Genomic DNA, 26,456 nt, shown 5'->3' with positions numbered 1-26,456 from the left:
ATCAAATTACTAATTTGCATATTCCACGAACCTTCCTTATTAGAGATGTATATCTGGATTAGCTTAATCAAAATTAGAAAAACGTGCTATGTACATTGAAGATACTACGATATAACATTATTGAAGTCATTTACCATTTTTATTTTAGCTGAATACTTATTTTCGTATTTAGCGATCTTTCCTTATTAGGGATGTATATCTAGATTGACTTGTTGTAGATACTATCGAATAATGTTACCAAAATTAAGTCTTGATTTTGTAAAAATCTAATTACTAATTTGCATAAACGAACTTTTCTAATTAGGGATATATCTTGATTGACTTCATCAAAATCGATGAAGCTTGCAATGTACATTGAAGAAATGTGAGGAGATATTAAGAAAGTTGTTTCGCACATTAAAATCAGCAAGTCACTAATTTGTACATTTAACTAACATTCCCAATTAAGGACTCTAAAAAGCTTATGAAACTTGCTATGTATATTGATGAGACAATTATATTGTACAAGTGAAAGATATTTTTCATTTTCATGTCAGCTAATTTATAATTTGTACATCTAATGAGCTTTCACAAATTGGCATACGTAGCCTGAAGCACTTCTCCACAGACAATTACACTTGCTATATGAAGTGGTGATACAATGACACAAGTCAAAGAAAATTTTATTTCAGCTAGTTACGTATTTATTTGTTAATGACCTTTTGAATTAATCTGTTGTAAATATTGTTCGTGATGTTGATCATAACACTTTCAATGAAGTCGCAAACATGTGGCAAAACTTTAAATTCACAGACAACTGAATATATACTGAAATACGTGAGAATTTTCAGTTCATATCTTGTAAAGTGTCGGGTAAGCGAGTATGGAAAAGGTAATATAGCGATGACTGTGAAAGTCGTGTTCAAACATAAAAATAATGGCAACATCGTTAATTTTTATCCACTTTACAGCAAAATTGCCTGCGGTCACGATCATGGGAGCCAATTAGTTCCACAGTTGTTATCAAGGGAAACTCTGATTACAATATCGAGCATTCGTTCAATTGCAATGCATGAGAGATTTAAAGTTAGCAGAGAACATCCCTCAACATGTCAGAGAAAAATCCCATTTCTCCACTTACTACAAATTTCAATTATGAGGTTTAGTATTCACACGATGGCAGCAAACTGTACCGCATATGCTGTAAAGTCTAGAGACGAGATTCTAAGACATTAGCTTGTTGAATTGAAGCACATGACGTCCAAGATCTTCGTATATGTCTATCATCATTTGGTGTATCGATATCTCAGTGTGTATAGGGAAAGGCAGAAACTGCGTGTGAAAATAAAATAGGAAATTAGATTATTGCCAAAATACTTATATCGATGTAACTATCAGCTCTTCTTATCTCACGAGTAATGCAGAGAAGTGCAATTGTAACTACACTGAACGTCGAGATATTTCAGAAACAGTCTTTGATTACATCGCAATTCAGGGGAATATCACAGACCTTTACGACTATCATCTCACTTCACTTCTTTGGCAGTTTGTCAGTTCGCCAAAGCATTAACGGCAGTTCAGCCTATGATTTCACTATATTCTGTTTGATTTCAATATGTTCTGTCTTAATTTTTTATATCCTCAGTTTGTTGATTTTCAGTATTACTGCGTCCCAGAGAATTTAACAATATTTACTTAGCACATTTTGTTCTCAATTTTAGAATGGATAATATTACTCGTTCGATTTTGTTGAAAGATACTTGATTATGTTTCTGCAGGAAGAAATCGAAGGAGAATCGATGTATTACCGTCGAGGGTACACGGTCCTGACGCTAACTTTCGTCGTTTTTCTGATGGCTGCAGTTTTTGTTCAAGTCGTGACCTCGCTGTTCGCAGCAAAGCGCATTCACTTCGCCCTGCTACGTAATGTAATCCATGCTCCTATGAGATTCTTCGACACAACTCCCGTTGGTCGCATACTTAATCGATTTTCCAGTGATACCCAAATTATCGACCAGGTAAGTTTTCTATGTTTGTTGGCAAATCGAAAGCAAGAAAAAACACCACCCAAAAGAATGGCTATTAAAGCTGTATGTTTGATTTTTTTTTTTGAATGACGGCCACGTTTTTCGCTACCTGTACAGAATATCGAGTTGCACGGTAGTAAATGCGTAAACTGCATCGTTATTTTGAAAAGCGAATTCTTATCCGGACCAGAATTCAGATGTGAACAATGACAAGATAGTGCATATCACACAATGTCGTATAGCCGCAGTGTTGAGAGGATTAAAAGTAGGTGTTTCAACATGTGTTAGGAAATAGAACAAGGATATTTCGCAATTGACAAACAAAGAAGTGGCGCAAACGTCCTCAAAAGTTACAGCTACCGGCCAATTAAAGCCGCTTGTATTTAATGGTACAAAGGAGTGTACAAGTGAGGGTGAACACGTGACTGCAAGACTAGGGCGTTTGCCTGAAATCAATTACACTGTAATAGAATAGCAGAGCAATGTCGCATTTATATTTGTTACATGTTTAAAATCCCGTGCATCGATAATTGACAAATCTTTGAAAATATCTATTGCAGAAATTATGGTGGAGTTTTCTAAATGTAGAGATTACCGCTTCGACATGTTTGTCCGCACTGATTGCCATCACAATTGTAACGCCAGTGTTCCTGATACTAGTCGCGCCCTTTGTCGTGGTGTACTATTTTATTCAAAAATACTACGTAACCACATCAAGGTAAGGAAGTGTCAAGTGTTTCAAGAGTTGGCCGCCGAATAGTATATGCAGTATGCATTTTACCTCTGAATATTCCGCCTTTATTTTTGATTACCTGCATTGTATGTTAGACAAAGTAACACTTGTAGCGGAGTTATTTCAAATTTGAAATGGTCTGGAGCCACACACAAAAGGTAGGATTTGCAAAATGTTTTTACCAGAAGGGGAATAGGATTTAAAGGACGCCGAACAGGAAGGTTTACTGCCTGCAGTTGACGAAATGTATTCACGTAAATTTCTGTCAATGATAATGGATTGGTAACTTTTAAATTTTTAACAATAAAGGATACTAGAGTTCCTCTACAACTACTGTTATATGCCGTATAAGAAAGCACTGTATTATTCTGCTATTTTTCAAATAAAAAGTAACGTCATATGTCTTTTCATCGATCTGCCATCGTTAGTATTTCTTGTAATTCTCAAAGTATACTGTTGAAGTCAGGCATGCTTACAGCTACAGAACTTAGTATCACAACACTATTAGGATAACGCACTCACTTATAACCTCTTTAACGTAGATTCAAGTTTTTCCTCCCCTTGTTTTAGCAATACACTGTCGATATTGTGCGCCTTTGATTGACATTTATTCGTTACACTGCGGGCGCAAGAGATGAACGTTTTGTTACGACGTTCTTTAGTTTTTGCTTCTATCGTCAGAGAACTTCAAAGAATAGATAGCATCACCAAATCCCCGGTTTTCGCTCACTTCTCAGAGACGCTTGGAGGACTAACCGTAATTAGAGCGTATAGGTAAGGCATCCCATTCATACTGATACAGATAAGACAATCTCGTACTGTGCAGAGATTTATTATATTAATCACAGATTTAAACGTGTTGTTTTGTATGTCAAACATACTTTCTTGTTTTACTCCCTAAAGAGAGTTGAGATAAACAGTATTCAGTTTTTGAACTCAGCCTTTCGTATACAGACTGCATTGTGATTGTTTACAAGTGAATTCTAGTCCGGACAACAAATCAAATGTCAACAATGATAAATTATTGCAATCTTCATTCTTTACACTCTGTGTTGACAAGCTGAATAGCGGATGTTCTACATGCATGCTTTGGACGTGGAACAAGAACCTGATGTCGATATTAAACAAACAAAAAAGAGAAAAGTGATTTACCTGACAGATAATAGGCGTTCACACAGCTAGTAAGGTGATCTCATTTTCATATTTATAAAGAAACACAGTAGCAGGCCTTCTAGAATTCTAGGTTGCATACAGCTAAATTTCAATAGGCATTTTTCATGACTGTAACGACACTCTTCCAGCACATTTCACCTGTCTGGATTTGTTTATATGTGTCAAAACCAACGGAAATAGCTACTGTAATCTAATGGCCGTAATCCAAGGGCCGCTTAACTCGGAACAGAATATTGCAGAGATGATACTAGATGAATGATCCCGGATTTAAATTTTCTTTCCTTTCCGTTTACAAAATGGTGTTGTACTCATCCTATTCCTATTAATCATGTTCTTGCAGAGACGAAAATCGATTCCGAAAGCGATTGCTGGAAATCGTAGACATCAATAATGTGACGCAACTTTATCTTCTATGCGGTTTTCGATGGCTATCAATCCGTTTGGTAAGTGCCAAACACCACAATGCTGCACATAGTCTACGGTTGCTCTGTCTAACCGAATCCTCATATTCAACATAAACACTCTTCGCCCAATCAATCAAGAACAGTTCTACACAGCACAAGCGCACGAGCACAAGTATTAAACCCATACCTCTCACTCTTGTTGATGTCTATGAATTTGCATTTGTTCCTTTCTTGTGTATTTCAACATATCATATCTGTCTGGCAAACAATTGCAATATACGGCATGTTATGCAGACACCTAGTGAATACCCACCACATTAATTCCAATAATTGTTCGATTTCATCTTTTAAATCAACCACATGTTGGATGAACTAGGATAAGAAATAAGTTACCAAATATAGATATTATACTTTCAAAAACGAAAATTTGTTTCGGTGGTAAACAAAGTGGTCTGAACTCTGTGGTTTTGAATGAGATTTGCGATTGTTGAGTAAGGCTGACGTGATGCTAATTCAAACCTTCGGATTCAGGTGCCTTTTTAAAATTACTCCAATCTAACATGTATCTCTGTTTGCATAACATACATGGCTAGGGCAATGACCGTCATTTTCTAAGGTTGCAACATCAGTAAATAACACATGGTGAGCAGGAATAATGGCACAGAGTTGTGATTTTCAGTTGCCCTGATTACCCCCATTTATATGATAATAAAGCATCCTTTCACATCCAGTGTGCAACTGTTGCAAAGTATCTTAGGTTATCTCTAACCAAAACAAAACTTAATACATTTAAAGTGCATTCTTACTGTAACTAACAACTTATATGGTAGATTGGCGAGCAATAAACGTTATTTCGCTGCAGCGATAAGAAGGCTGTAGAAAACGCAAAACAGTACATACGTATGTCCTACTTAACAAACCGAGCTGACATAGGAGATAGTGAAATATAGTCACTTTGGAACGGTCGTTTTGAAACAGTTGCGACGTTTCGATCCGACTACAACGGAGCTTGATCACGCAATGATGTTAATTATTCAGCGTTAATATGTCTCTGTAACTGGCGGAATAATATTTTATTGAGTTGACATAGGTAGGATATCGACACATGTGAAATATAGGGATCAGTCTCATTCTCAAACTGGGCAATCTGCTACTCGTAACAGCTAACAGCACTTTTCTGTTATCCAAGTCTAAGAACGCATCACCAATCATACCTTTACAGGAACTTGTTGGCGCCATCCTCGCCTTCATTTCTGCTCTTACATCATTGATAAGCTGCATAGTTGGCGCTATCCCACCGAGCTGGGTAGGATTGGCTGTCACGTACGCAATTTCGGTAGGTTGACTTCCCGGTAATCTCTCCGGCGTGACACTTTGCAGCCACTTTGCAAATGTTACTCGTACATAAAACGAAGCAAAGTCATTGTTTCGTAGATAAAAATATTTGAAATGAAGTCAAGTAGTGCCAAAGGTAAAATCCTCATAGAAATGGTTTAATTGAAGACATTCAAATTCAGGATCAAGGAAATAAAGATTCTGATCTTGGTAGGTATACAGTGAGCAGCATTTTAGTTACTCAACTTCGATGATAATGATGTGACATTGAGGATATTGCAAATTGCGACTATCTTATTTATTGTTGTATTTTTATTCATTTAATTATAATTCATATGTTTTCGATGATGATGATGATGATGATGATGATGATGATGATGATCTCTAATATTGGTCATGGCAACGATGGCAGAAAGACCTTATTTCATATACCAGTAGTGTTAATATCAGTTACAGCTGTATCACCCCTATTGTAACAATCAACCCTATTTGTAACAAAATTTAATTTTCAAAAAAACTTTGCCGTATATGTTGAAATATTAATAAAATATGCATATTTGTATGTTTGAGGGCAATTTTCTTTTTTTTTCCTTGTCAAAACTCATTTTTCCGAAACTGCTTTTGTTACAAATTGGGTTGATTGTTACAAATAGGGGTGACATATGTCAACCCTATTTGTAACAATCAACCCTATTTGTAACAAAATTTAATTTTAAAAAAAACTTTGCCGTATATGTTGAAATATTAATAAAATATGCATATTTGTATGTTTGAGGGCAATTTTCTTTTTTTTCCTTGTCAAAACTCATTTTTCCGAAACTGCTTTTGTTACAAATTGGGTTGATTGTTACAAATAGGGTTGACGTGTCAACCCTATTTGTAACAATCAACCCTATTTGTAACAAAATTTAACCAACTTGAAACAAAACCTAATTTTCTACAAAACTTGGCCGTATTTGATGAAATCTTGATGAAATATACATATTAGTATGTTTTGGGGCAATTTTTATTTTTTCCTTGTCGAAACTTATTTTTTCCGAAAATGCTCGTTAGATTAACTTTCGTTGTGCAGGATGCCTAGTATAAGAGGCCTACTCGTAAGATATAATCGAGTTGTGCAGATAGGTTTGTTTCGGGCAATTTTCACTAATTTCGATCTTGTTTTCTGACCGAAATCATACTAAACCTATATTGGGTTAACTCATTAAAATGAGTGTGATATTTTTTGGTGTGGAAACCAGAAAAACCCTTATGATCAAATTTTTACATCAATCAATCGTTCTTTAATAGGAATTAGGGAAAAAGTAACATTTTCAATCCCAAAATAGTTACCATGGCAACTCGAAACATTAAAATAATTCTGGTTTTTGTGTTCTCTGACCCAAACTCCCCCACTAGATAATTTTCATATAAAATCAAAGTAACTTTTCATGGGATATTAGAAAAACTGAAATTTTCAACCCCTAAAATGGTTACCATGGAAACATGGGGCAGTGAAATCGATATCATATTTGGTCTTTTCGACCCAAAATACCCTTATGGTGAAAATTTCACGGAAATTGAACCTATTATTATTCGCGTTATTATTTCTATATAATACTTATATTAATTATTATTATTGTACTTGGGCCTCAGCCCAAGTACATTTGTTTTCATTCCGTGGGAAAAAACTCTGTAAGGTATAACCATTTCTGGCTGAGACCAGGGAGGGCAAAATGTCTTGGCTTCATCTTTCTTGGCATAATAAATGGCGTAATGATGTTAACTAAATGGAAGTGCTGCTCTCAGCAAGTCTTGAATAAGTGAGATGTGAATATTAATGCTTCTCTATCTGAGTTTTTGCCACAAAATCTTCTGAATATAATCAAAATGTGCATCGAAATGCAACAATTAATGCACCCGACGTTTCCTATGCGATGGCACGACCCTTGCTACACACACTGGACGAGCCAAAGTGGGAGGGGTAATTTCAGTTTGGTCGAACAAGAGGGCTCGAGACCAGAATTAACATTTAAACTTGAAACATGTTTAATCGCTGACAAGATGTGGACTAGTGTTAATCAAAGTAAAAGCGTCAAAAGGAAAGGTTTTATATCCCGGACACAATAAAAAACATTACGACTGGAAACTGTACCCCCAGTTGAGAATAGTAATGCCCACAGCGATGGAGAACACTTATCCTTGAGCTGAGAAAACCAGACTATCATTTCGAAATAGAGCTGCAGATTCGAGAAGCTCGTTCAAAATAGCTAGGTAACCCCCTACGGGGTGGTTTCGAGTTTCGAGGGCAAATTTCGCCTCCTTCATATAGAAATCGTACGTTTGTTTTTCCAGGAGAACACACCATTTGACACAAAATTTGCATGTAAAGGGGTCGCCAGTGGCACGTGGTCAACAATATGAAATGTTGGGTAAAGCCAGTCCAAAATAACTGATTTGAACTTTTGTGTTTTGTAATTTATACCACTGCAGTAACATTACCTTTTTTGATAACATCACACATGTAATACGTTTTGAAACTGAAGACTCCGACGTATTCTGTGTCTCCTTTGGCTAAAAAATACGGTATGCCGATTACCATGTAAGGAGATGATGACGTCAAGACAGATTTGTAGTGCGTTTGGTCCTGGATGGTGCACGAAGTAGCTTGTGTATTTATCAAAGTTTCCTAAATGGGAGAGATTAGGGTCGATCTAAACGAAGGCCGAAGAATATTATGATACTCTAAGCGAGCTGAACTCTAACGCAAATGGTTGGATAATTTGGAGGATGTCTAGTATGATCTCGTCTCATTAGATTATTTGGCGGTCAGTATTGAATTTCAACTGCGTCACAAGTTTGCGAAATGAGTATTCCGTCGAACGGTCAACGAACGATATTTTAAAATCTGGAGACATGGCACATCGCATTTTTATTTTAGTATTTTATATTTTATGAAAGATTTAAGAAGCAATGATTTTGTCGAAAATTCTGAAAAAAATATAGGAAGATTTGATCGCGAACACATTTTTCACTTGGGGTCAACTAGCCCTGCGCACGATGCTGTGTGTTCCGCTACAGCTAATCGCCCCGCTCACCACAGCCCTGTAAAGACCCGTACGTAGGGTCGGTGACTTCAAATTCATTTTGGGACTTGACGTAAAAAGCCAAATTACTGCCGAAATTCAGCGTTCTTGGGCCCAAGTCGTATCCCAGCCTACCTCAGCTACTCGATCGCTTCCAAAAATGACAGTCTTTTATTCACTTCTCGTAAATAACCGTCGATGTCGGCAACTCTCTCGCTAGCCCTGCGTACGATGCTGTGTGTTAGTTGTAGCACATTGGCATCGTACGCAGGGCTACAGTGGTCATATGGCCAGGTTTATGAGATTGTTTTCAAGCGACGGCGGCAGACCGTATGGGGCTCTGGATATGAACCTACCGCCGGTGTAGCTGTAATAACTGTTGCGTTGTTTTTAGTGCCCACGGACGAAGTCCTGGGGGAGTTATAGGTTTGGTCATGTCAGTCCGTCCATCCGTCTGTTCACGCAGATATCTCAGACGTGCCTGGTCAATTTCTTTCAAACTTTGCACAAGAATAGTACCCAACCCCATACAGATGCACGTCGATTTGTTTCACAATGCGATCGAATTTGGCCGTGTTTAGAGGACTTTTTAGTTTACACCTCCATAGACTCCCATGTATAAGGCAGTTCTCCATAGACTCCCATGTATAAGGCCAAGAAAAATAAAAATTTAGTTTCTCATCGTATTCATATTGCCTAAAGGATGCAGTGACACAGTTTTTTGTCCCCACGGATAAAGTCCAGGGGGCTTATAGATTGGGTCATATCCGTCCGTGAGTCCATCAGTGAGTCCATCGGTTCACGCAGATATCTCAGACATTTTGACAAAATATGTGACCTTGGTGACCTTTGACCTCAAATATACATTATTGTCCATAACTCAGTAACCACAAGTGCTAAACCTTTCATATTTGTTATGATGGGACACCTTATGACGCCACATATTGTACCTCATTAATTATGTGCATATCTAATTTTGAGCGAGCCAATAGAGCTAGAGGTCTGATTTTTGGTATATAGGGATAAGTTAACAATATAATTTGTTTGACAAAGCGTCACGTGACCTCAATGACCTTTGACCTCAAATATACATATTTGTCCACAACTCAGTAACCACAAGTGCTACACCCTTCATATTTGGTATGATAGGACACCTTATGACACCATATATTGTACCTCATTAATTATGCGCATATCTTATTTTGAGCGAGCCAATAGAGCTAGAGGTCTGATTTTTGGTATATAGGAATAACTTAGCAATACAATTATTTTGAGAAAATGTCACGTGACCTCAATGACCTTTGACCTCAAATATATATATTTGTCCACAACTCAGTAACCACAAGTGCTACACCCTTCATATTTGGTATGATGGGACACCTTATGACACCACATATTGTACATTATTAATTATGTGCATATCTAATTCTTAGCAAGCCAATAGAGCTTGATGTCCGATTTTTGGTATATAGGGATAACTATAGGGTAGAAATCTACCATCGAGAACAAAAGAAATTTGCTGTAATTTGAATATTTAAGGAGTTTAAGCAATTTCCACTATAAATAAAGAACCCCTGCCTCAAACTCCACAAAAGTTGCTAGACATATTTTGCCGTTGTTATGCCATTGCTTCATTTAATAACCAAAATGCCTAATTGACAGGAGGAAATTCAAGACCATATTTGAATAGTAGTATATATTGTCCTCAAAATTACTCTATCACGGCCCAAGTACTAGTACTCATTGCCTTCAGCAATACTGCCTTGTTATTATTATTATTATAAGTTTAGGGGCTATAATAAATTATATAGAAAGCTAATAACAGTTCATTGAATCTGTTTGGGAATTCTGAAAAAGAAGTGTTGTTTATTTTAATTTTGTCAATAGGGGGACTTCTAATTTCTGTACGTGCAGCGCAGAACTATGCATCATACTGTATGGAGAGAATCAAGCCAAGGAGTAATTAAATGCTTGTTGGAAAAGTAACACTCAGCATTTTAAGTGATACAAGCAGGCCTAGACTTTTTACTTTTGTGCGAATTTTATGGATACACGTTCAGTAGGTTCAATTAATTTTGTTTGTAGTTTTTTCCCATCAAAATTTACAACTATGAAAAAGATTTTCAAGATAAATTAACAGTCTGTCTGTCTGTCTGTCTGTCTGTCTGTCTGTCTGTCTGTCTGTCTCTCTCTGTCTGTCTGTCTCTCTCTCTCTCTCTCTCTCTCTCTCTCTCTCTCTCTCTCTCTCTCTCTCTCTCTCTCTCTCTCTCTCTCTCTCTCTCTCTCTCTCTCTCTCTCTCTCTCCACTGAAATTTCTTTTCTCGGACCACCGAACCTCGTATGCGTCATATTGGCATTGCAGAATAAACATTTTTCTGTATTTGGCATCTTTCGCCCTGCCAGTGTAGTTTGGCAGAGACCTTGCGCTAGATTAATGCAGGCAAACCCAGCTGGGCATAGAAATTTGCCATAATATGACTATGTTCTGGAAATTATGAAGACGACTGGCCGTGCGGTGGAACTTTGCAACAAATTTTCAATATCTGAACTGACGTACTAGAATGACAGGCACAGGAAAAAAAAAAAACGCATTCTCGTTGCATTTTGATAATAATGTATCAATCACAATAACACGGAAATCATGCCTCCTCCCAACAAAACGGCCATTGTCAATTTCTAGCCCTGCTACAGTATGTCTTAGTGCTGAAAAGGCCATGTTGTTGTCATGTTATCATGGCGACTGTTAACATTTGCATACAAATCTGAGAGTGAAACGGGTTGTTAATAGGTCACAAAACCTTGAGTGTCATTGTCGTCCATATCTGTTTCATTGGGTAGTAAAGTTGTGCAAGTATACATATTATAACTAGAAAATTCACTTCATGGGCAGATTCTTGTAAAATAGCCTTATTCTTGTCTGGTTAACGAAAAAAGATACCCTGATCTAAAATATGCATGGTCTACCAGCCACTGTCACCGGGGTACCAACTTAAGGAAATGGTAGCGCCTTGATCACATGTACTTGTGGATATGTGCGCTATATAAGAACCCTACATTATTATTATTATATGTATATTTCATCAAGATTTCATCAAATACGGCCAAGTTTCTTTGAAATTTAGGTTTTGTTACAAATAGGGTGATTGTTACAAATAGGGTTGACATATGTCACCCCTATTTGTAACAATCAACCCAATTTGTAACAAAAGCAGTTTCGGAAAAATGAGTTTTGACAAGGAAAAAAAAGAAAATTGCCCTCAAACATACAAATATGCATATTTTATTAATATTTCAACATACGGCAAAGTTTATTTGAAAATTAAATTTTGTTACAAATAGGGTTGATTGTTACAAATAGGGGTGATACAACAGCAACTAGAATCATTTTTTTCATGTTTAAATTGCTGCTGTTTACCTATCAGCTAAGAATGGACAATGTAGTCTTTGTCAACGTTAGCACGTCCGTGCACATTTTACAACTGACTATATCTTGAAATTTTGGTCAAAGATTTGCGGACAAGTAAGTTGGATGGTCAGAATGTTTGCTGAGTGCGAGATGAATATGAATGCAGTAGAAAGAGTAAATCATTACACGAAACTGAAAACCGAGGAATACATAGGTAAGCGGGTTTTTTTTAGTAAATACTTGGATTAAAGTGCACTTTCATCCGACGTTATCAAGTCAGACTTTGTTGATGATCACTACAGATGTACAAAGAAACGAATAACAAAGTGAGGCACAGATCATTTGCGGACTCGCATAATTTAATCCAACGCTTATTTATAGTTTCGATTTTAAAATATGTACGTCGATGTAGCATACTTAGGTAAACAATATTTTGCAATCATTTCCCGTAAAATGCAATTTGTTGTAGATCCTTTCGATGCCAGCAGATCATCTATGTTTCCGAAAACCAACTAGTAATTTTTTCCGCCAAAGGTCAATCGGTGTACACATTTATTATGACATTTAAAATGGAACAATTGAAAGGCAAAGCCTTGAATAAACTGACAATTGTTTATAACCGATCACTGACACATTTCATTTATTACAAATATAGGGACGTATAATCCGCCCCCTAGCTGGCCAGACAAAGGCAATATCCAATTTGAAGATGTCTCAGTGAGATATGCCGATGACTTGGAGCCTGTTTTAAAGGATATTAATGTACATTTCAAAGCCGGTAAAAAGGTTAGTAAACGCCGTATGTTTCAAAATAAAATTCCTCTTAATCAAATAATGGTCTCACAATGCTTACGTCCCTTGTTACTAATGTATGATAAAGCACATGAAATCGTAATTTCCTGGCAGATGAAGGGGAATTCCTCTGGAATGGTAATGTTAGTTTCGTTTTGCTTCATTTACCGTACAAGCCGTTATTATTCGGTGGCGCAAGCTGGTAATTACCCACCAATCTAGTCATGAACAAATATGCCAAGGGAACGTCTTTGCTAAACTTTGTTTTCCTATCCAGAGTGGCAAGATTAGTTCCAGTTAAATACAGCGGGTGACGAACTTTGAATAGTGATATGACAACCGGGATGAACCGTTTTCATGTGGGTTCCTTCTGAAGAACACTAGAAGGGAATAATATCTACAACAAGTAAAACACTATCTTCCGAGATACTATTGTATCTTGTGTCATTTTTATACACTTTTTAGTCAAATTACGAACTTTAAATTCGTAAATGATGATAATTGAAACAACCGTATGGGGTACAACACGTCAACACACTTAAAGTCGATGGAAAGCTATGATTACTAATGTCAACTTGAGAGTAGGAACAATAGTTGACTATACGCGTACATACATCTTCCAGGAAAATGTTCCTTTCTGGTTTCTAGACGTATCAAGTTGACTGGCCTCTCAAAATAATTGACCATTTCAAGGCCGTTTGACGGACCGTTCACTAAGTTTGTAGCTGATCCATCAAGTATACAAGTAAACATCTCTGCACTTCAAGGAGAGGGTTGCCCTCTCGGACTATGGCCGTAACGTCCGCTTGAAGGGGTTTCTGACACCAGCTTTATCACTAAGTTGAACTGAAACAGAAGGGCAATCTCTGAAACGGTGTCAATGTACCGCATTTACCGCTTCACATTTCTCTCAGTTATCTGGTCAGCGGGAACTTTGGTTGTCCTTTGTATGTATACCACAATTAAATGTGTGTTGTATACTGAAATAATCGCAATCATACCAATCCATAATCCAATAACACTAGGTCAGAATTCGTAAGACAATAGTTGTAAACATAGACACAAAACAGCATAGAACAGACAGTAAATAGACGGAACACAAAAAAGTCAACTTCATGAAAGACAGATATATGGCACAGTACAATAAATTACCCACAATTCTCTTTGATTTGTATCCATGAAGGTTACTTTTCTAAAAACTTTTTCAGTTCTGCATGTGAGCACTAATGTTCAGCATCAGAATAATTGTTAAATAATATCCAGTAAAAGTACGTTTAGAAATTTCAGCAGAAGTTTCAAAATAACCATTAAACAACCATGGAAGTCATGTTCTGTAGGTACTACAAATGCCATACTTTTTAGGCAGCAAGTTATGACGAACTGGAGGGGTCATTCTCTGAGACAACTTAGAATGCAAATTTCTTTTGTCATTTCCATTGGAAAAAATCAATATCCTTTTGTTTCAAAAAACAGGTGCAACTGGTCTCACTACTTTCCATCACATTATTATGTGTGGCTGAAGACACAATCAGTGGAAAATTTACAAAAATGCTATCTCCTCTCTCAATCTTGCATAATTTTCCAAATCATTTAAAATGAGAATTGAGAAGAATGGTGTTCTTAAAAGTACGTTTTCAGAATTTTTACAACTAGTCTATGAATTTGTCTACACATGGGAGACCTGGTAGACTTCTCTTGAGAATCTCTGAGGGTACAAATCGCAATGAATTATGGGAAATTTACAGTACTGTGATATGGACCTTTGGCCAAAAGACCAAGAAGTGAATATTGTTCTGCTTGCTGGCTAATAAACATGATGTTTAGTTTTAATTCCCCATCCAGTCACCTTTGATTAATCATATTGCTGGCTTGGCTGAAAGGTTCATCACCGGCTGTGTTTATCAGAATCTCGTTGCATTGATTGTGCCAATTCAGATAGGAATATTAAGTTCAGCTAGGATGTTACCACGGCATATTGGTATACGACTAGTTAAATTTGCGGGTAATTATCAACTTGCGCTATCGTATACGTAGAATAATGGTCTTAACTGTAAGTTCGCAAACGATCAGTGCTCTTTAGAAAAGCAGCACTAGGTCTTGGGAAATATTTCGTGACTGGGACGTTTTTGCTTCCACAGAATTGACACATAATAGAAAGAGCATGCATGGTTTTCATTATTACCACACAGTACACTCTTAGATAACACGACTAATGTAAATAGTCGGAAATCTTTGTCATGGGATGAAAAAAAAACCACATTTCAGTCTACGGCTTTTCAGCCCTATTTAACAAGGATATTATTTTTACAGGAAATTAAAGAGCATGCATATGATAAATTAACATGTCACTAAGGAATGCTATGTTTTATACAGATCGGAATTTGTGGCAGAACCGGCAGCGGAAAGTCATCGCTTACCTTGGCACTTTTCAGGATGATTGAGACTTTCAAAGGTAATTAAATGAAATAATAAGCAAAGTGTTAACCGGTCCATAAAAGCCATATTCAGATTTTCTGTATCTGTATTCCTGTTTTTGACGAGTCTGTTGTCTTTCAGGACGCATAATAATTGACGGCATAGATATCAGTCAAGTGCCATTGTTGACTCTGCGTACAGGTCTGGCTATTATTCCGCAAGACCCAGTCCTATTTTCTGGAACCATCAGGTAAGTAATTAAAGCACCGTTGTGAAAAATCGAACACTACTAGTTGCTGGCGTAATTTTTAATACAATTATTGGTGTTGTGAAACAGGGAAACATGAACTGGATCCTTTAATACACAATCCAAGAGTACAGTGTATCCTTAAGAACCTGTAATATCATTGACACCTTTACTGTATTGTTACATAGTAGAATTCAAATTTTTGACAAGAATTTCTGTGTTCTACAAATGGAAAATGTAGCCCTTTGGTTTTTGTACAGCATATAGACTGCACCATTTCTAGCTTCTTTTGTCAGAAAATTACTCAGCTCACGTGCACTACTTCGTATGTAATGTGCAAGGTACAGGGCTATCGCTACAACGAAGAAAGCACCACATTTTCCTTGTAATGTCATTTGACGTCCTATGTAGAGCGTTCGCACATACTTTGAATTTTTTACACGTTCGCGTTTATGACACCTCTGCTAATTGTTACATCAACTCAACTTTTATGTTAATGAAGGTTTAATCTCGACCCAGAATATGAAAAAATGGACGCGGAATTGTGGGCAGCTTTAGGCGTTGCTCAGTTGCATGAAGTCGTCGCTGACCTTCCCGAACAGTTAGGTAGGATCAAATAAGTAAATGAATTTTATCTAACGAACTGTCTGCGTTACATGTTCTGTTTCGTCCCTGCCAGTGAATAGAAATGTTGCTTGTAACATATTTTATTGATAAATCAAACACTGAATAGATTTCATAAACAAGAACTTACACTTCATATTGCAGTATGACGTTTAACTGCATCTAGTGATGCACGATGCAATATCAGACGTATTGTTTCGTTGTTATTAATCGGTTTCAATTGGTATTGTATGTGAGTCGCCTATTGAGTTAAAACCTGTTATTTGCATTTATGCGTTTATTTTTAGCACACGTTGTTATACTCATGTATAGCATTTGGAGCTATTGAGATCAGTCGGCATCATTCTGTATGACTGTTTATGCCCGTGTACTACCATATCTTGTAAATTTGATATGGAAGTTTACGAGACTACCTATGGATAGCGCAGTATCAGCCAATTCCAACTTTTTTATATAGAACTGCAAGAAAAATCTTAAGTTGCAATTGCTATTTTTTTGAAAATTCACATAAGACTTAGAATGAGAAGATACTTTGAAACTGATATTAAATACAAAAAATGTCTGATTTGAGGACGAAATGCCAAGATTATACTAAAGAACCTGCAAAAATGCTGACCAAGCAGTTTTCTTCGTGCTTTCGATAAAAACATCATCGTGTAACTTCATCAACTGGTCAGCATTACTCATTTCCCCTATACAATCTAACAGTTATTTGTAAAGGAAGTTTTTCGATTCCTACACTGCAGGAAAATTGCAATTATTTTGTCTTAATCAACTCCCTACATGTAGAGCTCACATTTGGCTTTGATCAACGGGAGCGGCATATTTCTTTAAGACATATCTTTCTCCCATCATTTACATTTTTCTCAATTTTGATTAACTTTAAAATGCTGCCAAAAATATGGGGGAATTGTCTCAGTTTTTGAACTATATGATAATGAAATTGTTTATGCAAATTTGTGTGACCAAAAATCATCTTTTGTTGAGACATTTTTTCCAAAAGTATCGAATAGCTAAACGAAATTATCTTGTGGTTGTATATAGACAGAGTTTTTATCACTTGCTTGTAAATTTACATTACGTAGATTTTCGGGGCCAAATTTCTCATTTTCAGTCAGAATGTCTTCACTTCTGAAACTTCTTGTCTGATACCTTTCATTCTTGTTGTGGGACACATATTTCAGGTCCGATCAAATGGGAGCACAGCGTCACTGACGCTATTTTTCTGTAAATTACAGAGGCAGATATGTCAGAGGCAGGTGAAAATTTCAGCGTCGGTCAGAGACAGCTTTTCTGCCTTGCGAGAGCGTTTCTCAGGAACTCTCAGATCCTCGTAATGGACGAAGCCACTTCATCGATTGACGTCAAAACGGTATGCTAAAATGCATAAAGTACTGCTTGATAAATCAATAGTTGCATCACACCAAATATCACCGAATGACATAATTGCTTAATGAAGTACCTTGGTTTTGTATAGCATGCGGCAGTTTGATATGCAAGATGTAAAATTGAATGCGTCTTTAAAGCATTTTCCTGCGTAAAACAAATACAGACTCTCCTTTTTTGACACTTACTTGTTCCAGGATGCCATACTACAGCATGTCATATCGACAGCCTTCGCCAATAGGACAGTATTGACGATCGCCGTGAGTATATCACTACAGCTAACTGACTTTTGAAATATGGTCACAAAAATTTCCCTTTCAAAATTTCTGCCTCACATTTAACTCACTTGTTGATTGTCTGGTCGTACAAATCCGAAAATATAATAATAATCCCTAATTTACGATGGAGTAGCCATCTATCATATCAGTTGAACCACAGACAAATATAGACACAGATTTGCAACGGGTATTGTTCAAGGCGTGAAACGGTTACGTAACCCATCCATGTTCGCCTCGCCTCAGGTTGCTCTCGTCTCTCTTTTCCGAAGAGTGCCGACCATGCATCCTTCCTGTTAAGCGAAAGTATGTTCGGCAAAGTTTGTGTTGTTGTTGTCGCGTGGTGCTGAGCGGAATTGGCGTGCTGGCAAAAACGGGAGTGTTTTGAGCTTCAGGAAACTGAGTTTTACCGCTTTGAAAATTCCTCTCATATTTTTATGAATATATAATGAGTGTGTTTGAACCAAATCTGAAAGTCTTTTATCGATACTGTCTGGTTTTACTCAATGGTTTACGGTAAGTCATACCTTCTTTTACACGTTCGTCAAGGAAGGAAATGTTTATGAAACTGCGGGTGTGTTATGTTTTGATTGGCGTGAAGCAGTGTTTCTGCCCTGAGAGCTCACAAAGTAACTATGGTTGCTACGCGACTGGCAGCACGATGCCATCTCGTCGTACTTTTCGCATAATCTCATGCAATTATCAACCACAAACAGTCTCAAAAAAGTGTAACACCTTTGAAGCTCATTTTAATATCAAAAGGCAATAGACGACCATGGAACAAAAGGCATGCCGCGTTGCCAGTCTGTGACTATATTTGTCTGTGGTGGGACGTACCTTCATGCTCCTCTCGAGGCGGAAAGCTGTGGCAAGATGACGGTAATAGATCTACGGCGTGTACTTTCACTTGTGAATGAAATTAGGTCAAAGTTGAAACATTTTGACAGCCAATGCTACCAATGCCTTCTCGGGTCATTTATCTACATTGTTAGCCAAAAATTAATGGTAGCCTCGTTTGGTAGCCTCGGGACAGCGAAAGGCTGAACATTTTTTTTAAGATTACACTCAAGATTACTTTAACATCCACACAGGAAGTCGGTTAGGGGCCATTGATGATGGCATATTAAACCAAATCTAGCCAGCTACATACAAATGAATAATTATGTGTGCCTTTAAGCCATACATATAACAATCAATACAGGCTACTTAATTCTAGAAACCAAACCTAAGTTGATAGTTTGGTTATTGTTTTATGATTAATTGCATTACAACTTTTATTTCTAGCATCGCATGTCCACGATTCTTGACTCAGACAATGTATTGGTGTTGAATGAAGGCAGAGTCGTCGAGTTTGGTTCACCGGAGAAGTTAGAGAAACAGGACGGAAGCCACTTCGCTGCGTTGGTCAAGGGACATTATTAGTGTCAGTTGTTAAATCAAGCCATCTTGTCACAGATATTTTATCTTCATGATAGGCTCAGTTTACAATGAGCATGTCGAATAGTTTGTTTTCTCTGTTTGGACTACACCTGTCCCAGCAGCATATCTCTGTAGCTAGCTGTCCTGAATGATTTTGAACATGGCGAAGAACTTTGAACAACTGGTGTGTACACGTACACACTGGACGAAATATTCTAGGAGACCATTTTCATCATACGATCTGTTACAGAATGTTTTGGGTGAAGGTGTTATTGTTGCTCGTAACATTGAGGTTTGTGCATAACACGAAAATATAAATTTAAGTCTCCAGCCGATTGATGGCGACGTTGTCTGTAAAATTTTTGGACAGTGTGTGTTATTTTAGGTTATACAAGAAGTATGTTACTAAATTTACACCAAATAAACGTGGCAATATCTATTTTATAATCGACGGTTAAAATAATTCCGGTGATTAATGATAATGTAACACTTTGAATTTTGGTTTTCATTGTTGTAAATGAGTGTTTCACCCACTAAAGAGATCTGATAGGCGTAGTAAAGTAAACGTGGGCAACTGGGATGAAGTAAGAATTTTACACCCCATTTTATTCATTTATCTACATGAAGCGAAGGAAAAATTAACCATCCATGTAACTAAAGTATAACCCTGACCTATATACGAACTCACTCACGCGCAGCAGTGCATTGTCCTGAACTAAGCGGGGAAATTCCCTGCTGAGCATGTTTATACACGTTCCGAAGGTGTACGGGAAATTCCGTGTGAGTCATCACCATCAAACTAGCCTATATAAAGGACCTCGTTGTCAGTCCGGCCGGCCGGTTGCGGAGTCTAGCTGATGTTGAACACGAAGTTCCTATCGGTGCGAACTAAATTTCATATCCATTCAATCCATAATGTCTTAAATATCTTTCCAGAGGTGGACTAAATCCTTCTTGTTTTTGAATTTCTAGCGCCTGATGAAATATGTCTGAATAAGTTCTGACCCCGGAGCCTCCTCGTTCCGAAGGGTTGCACCTTTTTCTTGTATTTGTGTAAGCAGCTGTTTATATTGAACATAATAATGTTTATATTTCTCTCGTCTCTTTGCTACACCAGTTTTCCCTTGTATTACATCAATAACAACACCTGGTATAGGAGTTAAGGCTAACAGTACCGGAACTGTTGGAATTGCTGCTATTACAGCAGAGCTTACAAGAATTCCCTTAGTATATTGAGAGCCATATCAATTCGACCCATTAATTTATAACTTCGTCGATATGCAGCACTTGTTCTTTCTATGTAATCAGCCAATTGTTCAACGCTTTCAACAACTGAGATGTGCATTTTTTACTGTATATGTAAGGGATTATAAAAATAATTGTAGTAATATAGAAAGACAATATGGCAGAAGGAGGAGAAGAAATATAGCACTCCAGGATTTCGATGATGCAAATGTAAATGACGATGATGATGCTACTGCTGAAACAACTTTTCCTATGATGATGATACCTTTGCAGAAGCCGGTCCTTCCCAGGCTGGCTCACGCGATAGCCCGCAGGTGGATCCTTCGACTAGACATAGAGTAGAACTTACAAAGCAAGAGGCTGAACGACTCTTAAACAAATATAAGATTACTAATACGGATGCACGAAACGAATTTATTTTAAATTCTAAGATTGAAGGTGGTGAACTTTATTATAAAGAAATCAGAGTTACAACAGATAAAAGAAGTAGATTTTTAGAGAAATCTACGTTAAAAAGAGGGCAGGAGGTTCTGAATTTATAAATAAAGTATACGGATGGAGTGGAGTCGAAAGCGCAGAGCCCGAATATGTGAGTCGTACATTGTATTCTGTAGATGTGGAAAACGATAAAATACCGGCTGAGAAGATGACGCCAGAAGACATGGGTATATACAAAGATAAACTGACAGAGTTACGACAAGATGCCTCTGGTAATGCAGATAAAATACAAGCTTTTGAAAATAAATCGAAAAATGGAACAATCTAAACCCCGAATATAGAGCTATTAATGATGAATTAAGGATTGCGAATATGCGTATTAGCGACCTTAACAACGAAAAAGTTAAAATAAGGCTATTGAAAAGAGAAGCTGAAAACAGTTAAAGGAAATTCCTGAAGATCACACCCAAGGAAAAGAAAAAGCCAAGAAACTACTAGCTGAACTCATAACAAGAGAAGCTAAAGTTGACAATCGAATTGAATACGAACATGGTAAGATCAGTGAGGCACGTGAAAGTCTGGCTACGACTAGGTCTCTTCGTGATGTAATTTCTGATCCAGAATTATCACTGAGACTGAAGCTGACAGAATTATTTAAACGAAATGGTATAACAATCGCTGCAATACTGACTGCCCTTGGAATGACAATATCAACAATTGCCCTGGCTGTAACTAGAGGAGGAGGGGGAGGAGGGGGAGGAGGGGGAGCAGGAACTGGCGGGTCTGGTTCAGGTCCGCCCAAAGTATATACAAAAGCGAAAGAAATTGTAAAACAATTTGGTGAATGGTTAAAAACCTTGGCCGCAAAAAGTGCTGCTGCAATACCAGGTTTAATCGGTTCCCTCGTCAGTTTTCTATTAAAAACAGCAGGATCGGTGGTCGGATTTGTCGGAGAACAGCTATGGATATTTTTAACTGGTTTAACATTAGTAATTATAAATAAAATTATGTATTAATATATGACACTCCCCTACGGCATCAACATGTTTGGTGAAAAGAATATTGCAAAGTTTCTTTCTAAAAATAAAGACCTGTTTGTTTCTCTGTCGAATTGGAATGGTGCAAACTTCGGCGGGTAAATCGACATATCCTTCGAGCAAATCCAGGTGTCCGACTCAAAGATGATAATCTATATCATAACATTTTAGCTTTCGTGAAGGAATGTCAGAAGACTAACTTCTTTAAGCGACTAGAATTCATAGCTGTATTCCAGGATACTGAGGATGACCAAGAGGCTCATCATCTCCAAGAATATTGGGTCCTTCGATTGATTCGCGACACAGGTAATCGATTTATCTTTCAAGCAGACGGAAATATTTATGTAAAGATGTGATTTGTATTTTTTTTTCTTCTAAGTAATTTATATACACGAAGTGAAACTTAAGATGTGATTAATTTTCTTTATAACATGTAATTTCTTTTTTTCTTCTACTATATACATTACACGAAAATGGGGTACGATAGAACATTATCACCGACTTTCACCAACCGAATACCGAATGGAACGAAGTCAGAAAGAACTCATCACGTGATTGCTCATAATCCAAGTGAGGCAGATCCAGGCCAAACACTTATCATACGATGTCCGAAGTTAGAAAGCGGAGTACTCTTAGTTCCAGATACTTTCGACCTGGTTTTTGATCTCGAAGTAACGGGAGGTGGAACTACCCGTGTAGTACAAAATGTTGCAAAAAATTTGGTGGAGCGTATGAAACTCACATTTGAGGGTCAGACACTTTTCGATTTGAATAAATATAACCTTATTGAATGTTATCGCGATCTCTTCAAACATAAAAAGGAGAGAACGAACATGACACTGTATGGAATTCAGAACGAAAATCTAAGAAAATTAAGAAGCGGTGCGACCGATGCAGATGCCGCCGTCGTGGGCGATAAGTTACTTTTCGACACATATAAAACAAAATATGCTATTCGTCTCACTCACCCCCTCGTGACAGGTCATGGAGTTGCATATCCAAAAGCGTTAGGGAGTCATATTGAATGGGAAATTACGTTGGCACCCGCCCCCAATTACTTGTCAGTAATCAGTTTATTACAACCAATTATAAATTAAAAAACATTCAAATGGAATACGAGACAATTTCTGACCTCAATCTCGCGAGGTCAACTGCTGGTTATTACAACGGTGGAAAAAGTTACCTTTACGAGCATATACATTATTTTAGAACAATCCCATTCAAAGAATCGGACACGGTTATCAATGAAAATATAAATGTACCACGACGTAGCATTAGAGGTATCGCTATACTCTTCACTAAAAATCAGAATCAGGCAGAACTGAACAGTGAACTTTTCTTTAACCCATCCATTGAATCTGTGTCTGTATCAATCGAAGGCATTGCAATAAAGTGTACGCTCAGAAGATGATACCAAGACAATTTTGGCGAGAGGTGCGACGGTATTTTGCTGAAGATAAAGATTGGTGTGAAATTGATATAGATGAGGCGATTATTTGAAGAATAAATTCTGTCTGTTTATCGATCTGCGTAGTTTTAAAGATATTGAGTTTCATGGAAATGGTTTAAAAGTAATGAACACAAAGGACGGAATTCAACTTGAGATCCTGAAGAAAGATACCGCGTGGGTTGGCGATGACGCTCACAATGATAATATATTTGCCCACATTTATGTTATCAGTGATGCCCAGGTCACTGTTGAAAATAGTAGATTAATGTCTTTACAATATTAACCATGACCCGTAGTCCGTCCTATCGGCCATGTTTCTGCCAACCATTCGCCTGTGTCTGGATTGTATAACTGCACGCGTTTGATATCATTTGGCGCCATCATGATTTACTGCGCTTTTCACTACGGATTTCTCCAGCCTTTTTCCGTACAAACTGTACAAACTGTGCCGGCTCGGCTTCTTCCAGTTTCAAACAGATCTTTATAATCTTCAAAGTTCAAATGTTTTCTAACACAAACATCTTTCACCCCTTTATTTTTTTTCGTCTCCGAAGTTGGAGTTCGAAAAGCATACACTTTCGAGCGTATGCCGACAAAATCAAGAATAGGTTCACCATTCAACTCATCTTTAAATTTACCTATCACTTTTTTATTAATCTTCGGAAAGTTGGGGGCCACCATGGGCCCACTCATCCCACTAGTATCATATATAGACTTCTCACCATTCTTTTCACATCTTCTCGGACTATATCATTGAAAGTTACGTCCGGGTCCGGGATCGGTACACTGTAAACAAAACTGTCAGTATCCATGTAGGCTAATCGTATTCCAGGGAACTGCTTTCGAAAGTATTGTAATGCGTCTCATACATAAGCAGCTTAGAAAGTTCCAGTACTGCGGCGCCGATGAAAACTGGTTTTACATATCTATGCTCATCCGTTTTCAGTTCCAGTAGGGCACTGTCGCAGGAATCACCATCCTCTTCGGAAGTTATGAAAGTTATATGTTTCATCTTTGGATTATACTTCTGAATCTTTATTACGTCACTATCCGTGCCGTTCCAGTCCGAAACAAATTTAAAGTCTCTGTACTTTCGAACATCTTCTATTGTCTTACCGAACATTGCATTATTCATCAGCTTATAGAAATTCTTTTCAAATCTGTCCTCCCCTTTGCCCTCATTTTAGTGTTAAAGTCAATATATTTCGCGAGACATGGAGCTTCATCGAAAGCAAGCACCCGATAAATCTTTTTCAATCTCATTCCCATCCGAAGATAGAATTCCAGCAACTTGTAGTGTAAGACATAGGACTCTCTATCCATCACACTTGTAATCAGTCGACCGCCCTGCCTCGGAAATTCATAGTGATGCGGTGCTAATGGCAAATCGCTGTGTTCTTCATGTAATTCGGCTGGGTATTCTAAGTCTACTTCTAGAAAACTTGGTGGAAAGGTGGCGCCAGGTCCCCACGCTCCGCCAGCTCGGGCCCCCGCTCCCCCCTCGGCGGCCCATTCCTCCCACTCTTCCATCGTCATCCAATGAAGTCCGCCCGTAGGCATTGCCTGACTCATTGCCCAGCCGTAGAGATTGTTTGCATCGAGATATTTTATTTCGGTCACCGGCTTCTCTGGATCGTAATTCCCACCAGTGGCGCCGGCCGCTGGATGATTTGACTGTAAATAATGAATATTACACTGGCTGATGCCGCCTCGAATTCCCCGTTGTACGAAATTCATCTGCTCAGCATCTTGAATGAGCCCAAACTTATTACCCGTGTAAAGTAACATAGCATCCCATGTCAAGCCAGGCGCTGACATATAGTGGGCTGGATCTAACTTGTACGCTTCTAAACATGTGTCGCGAAAATTTTCAAATATATTTGCAAGAAGTAGAACGTCAGTCTCACAATAGAATTCCATATAATCACGAATCGTCTTACATCCAACTTCGTCCCATACTCTTAATGCATGTTCGTAATCAGACTCCGAAATCCCCTCTTCCGTCAATTCGCTATAAAATTCTCCCCTCTCTCCGGGAGCTCACCCTCTCCCAGTCTGTCAACCGAGTCTAAATATTCGTAGGGGAAGAAACCTTTCGCCCTTTGAATGTCCGGGTACGAAAGTGGCGCCGCCGTCCACCCGTGGGGCTCCGGCACAGTTTTTGCCAACTTCGCCAATGACCCCATCATCAACTGAGCACTGTCCATAAACTTTATAGAAAAGTGGCGTCTCTTTATCTCCCTCTTCCCTCCGGCAACAACAATTGAGGCGTGAAAAATAAATGTTTTCGAGAGACCCATAATTCCTCCATTGCTCGTCTTAGCTATGATTTTAGGCTCTGGTCCGGAACCCCCATCATCTCCTTCAGTAACGATTTCATGTAATTCTTTCAAATAAAAGAACCATCGTATCCCTTGAGGTTGTGAAAGTAGATAGGAATGGTTCTCGACGGGCGACATCCCTCGCAATAGAAGGTCGCCTCCTCCTTCACTACTCGGTATCCTGCCGGCTCTCCACTGCAATACAGACTGGATCACATCCGTCGTGCCGGTAATTAGAAGGATCCCTCATCGGTATTATTTTCAATAATACGATTTCGAATAATACTCGGCCCGTTCTTTCATATCCTTCAGAAAGTCTGTAACACAGGAGAGACCTGTGAATGTTCTTTTACCATAAACAGTGGGTGGTCGCCCCGTTCCGAAGGCGCCCCACCGTTCCACCATAACATACGAAAGACAAATTGGAATATGTCGACCGGTCCCCTTCTCAATAATTGCCTCAGTATCTGCATAGACGACGTAGGGGGCGGGGACCTTCTTCCGATGTCCTTCGAATTGACACACTTCCTTAGGAAAAACTGGCTGGGAGTCGTCTGTTCCACAGTATACCTGATGTTTTTCTAATTCTTCTGTTGACTTAAAACCTCTTTTACAAACCAGGCAAATACACTTCTGTCTGCGCTCATTCTTTCGATTAGTACGAGAATTACGAAGGCGATTTTCC

The 26,456-nt window shown here is 38.1% G+C and overlaps 1 protein-coding gene across 1 annotated transcript in view; it reads left to right on the top strand.

The window, feature by feature from the left end:
• The window catches only part of LOC139135639 (ATP-binding cassette sub-family C member 9-like), a 67,069-nt gene extending 46,805 nt beyond the window's left edge, over positions 1-20,264 (top strand). The window contains exons 18-30 of the mRNA XM_070703141.1: positions 1,758-1,997; positions 2,567-2,724; positions 3,421-3,513; positions 4,253-4,355; positions 5,539-5,652; positions 12,225-12,336; positions 12,778-12,908; positions 15,288-15,366; positions 15,471-15,579; positions 16,079-16,182; positions 17,439-17,572; positions 17,784-17,846; positions 19,146-20,264. Coding sequence (XP_070559242.1) covers positions 1,758-1,997; positions 2,567-2,724; positions 3,421-3,513; positions 4,253-4,355; positions 5,539-5,652; positions 12,225-12,336; positions 12,778-12,908; positions 15,288-15,366; positions 15,471-15,579; positions 16,079-16,182; positions 17,439-17,572; positions 17,784-17,846; positions 19,146-19,283 — 1,578 coding nt within the window. The 3' untranslated portion in view covers positions 19,284-20,264. The remainder of the gene's footprint in view (positions 1-1,757; positions 1,998-2,566; positions 2,725-3,420; positions 3,514-4,252; positions 4,356-5,538; positions 5,653-12,224; positions 12,337-12,777; positions 12,909-15,287; positions 15,367-15,470; positions 15,580-16,078; positions 16,183-17,438; positions 17,573-17,783; positions 17,847-19,145) is intronic.
• The last annotated feature ends 6,192 nt before the right edge of the window (positions 20,265-26,456 follow it).

The sequence above is a fragment of the Ptychodera flava genome, chromosome 6 (genome assembly GCF_041260155.1).
Source record: "Ptychodera flava strain L36383 chromosome 6, AS_Pfla_20210202, whole genome shotgun sequence".
Lineage (NCBI taxonomy): Eukaryota > Metazoa > Hemichordata > Enteropneusta > Ptychoderidae > Ptychodera > Ptychodera flava.
This window is presented reverse-complemented; position numbering and strand designations above follow the sequence as displayed.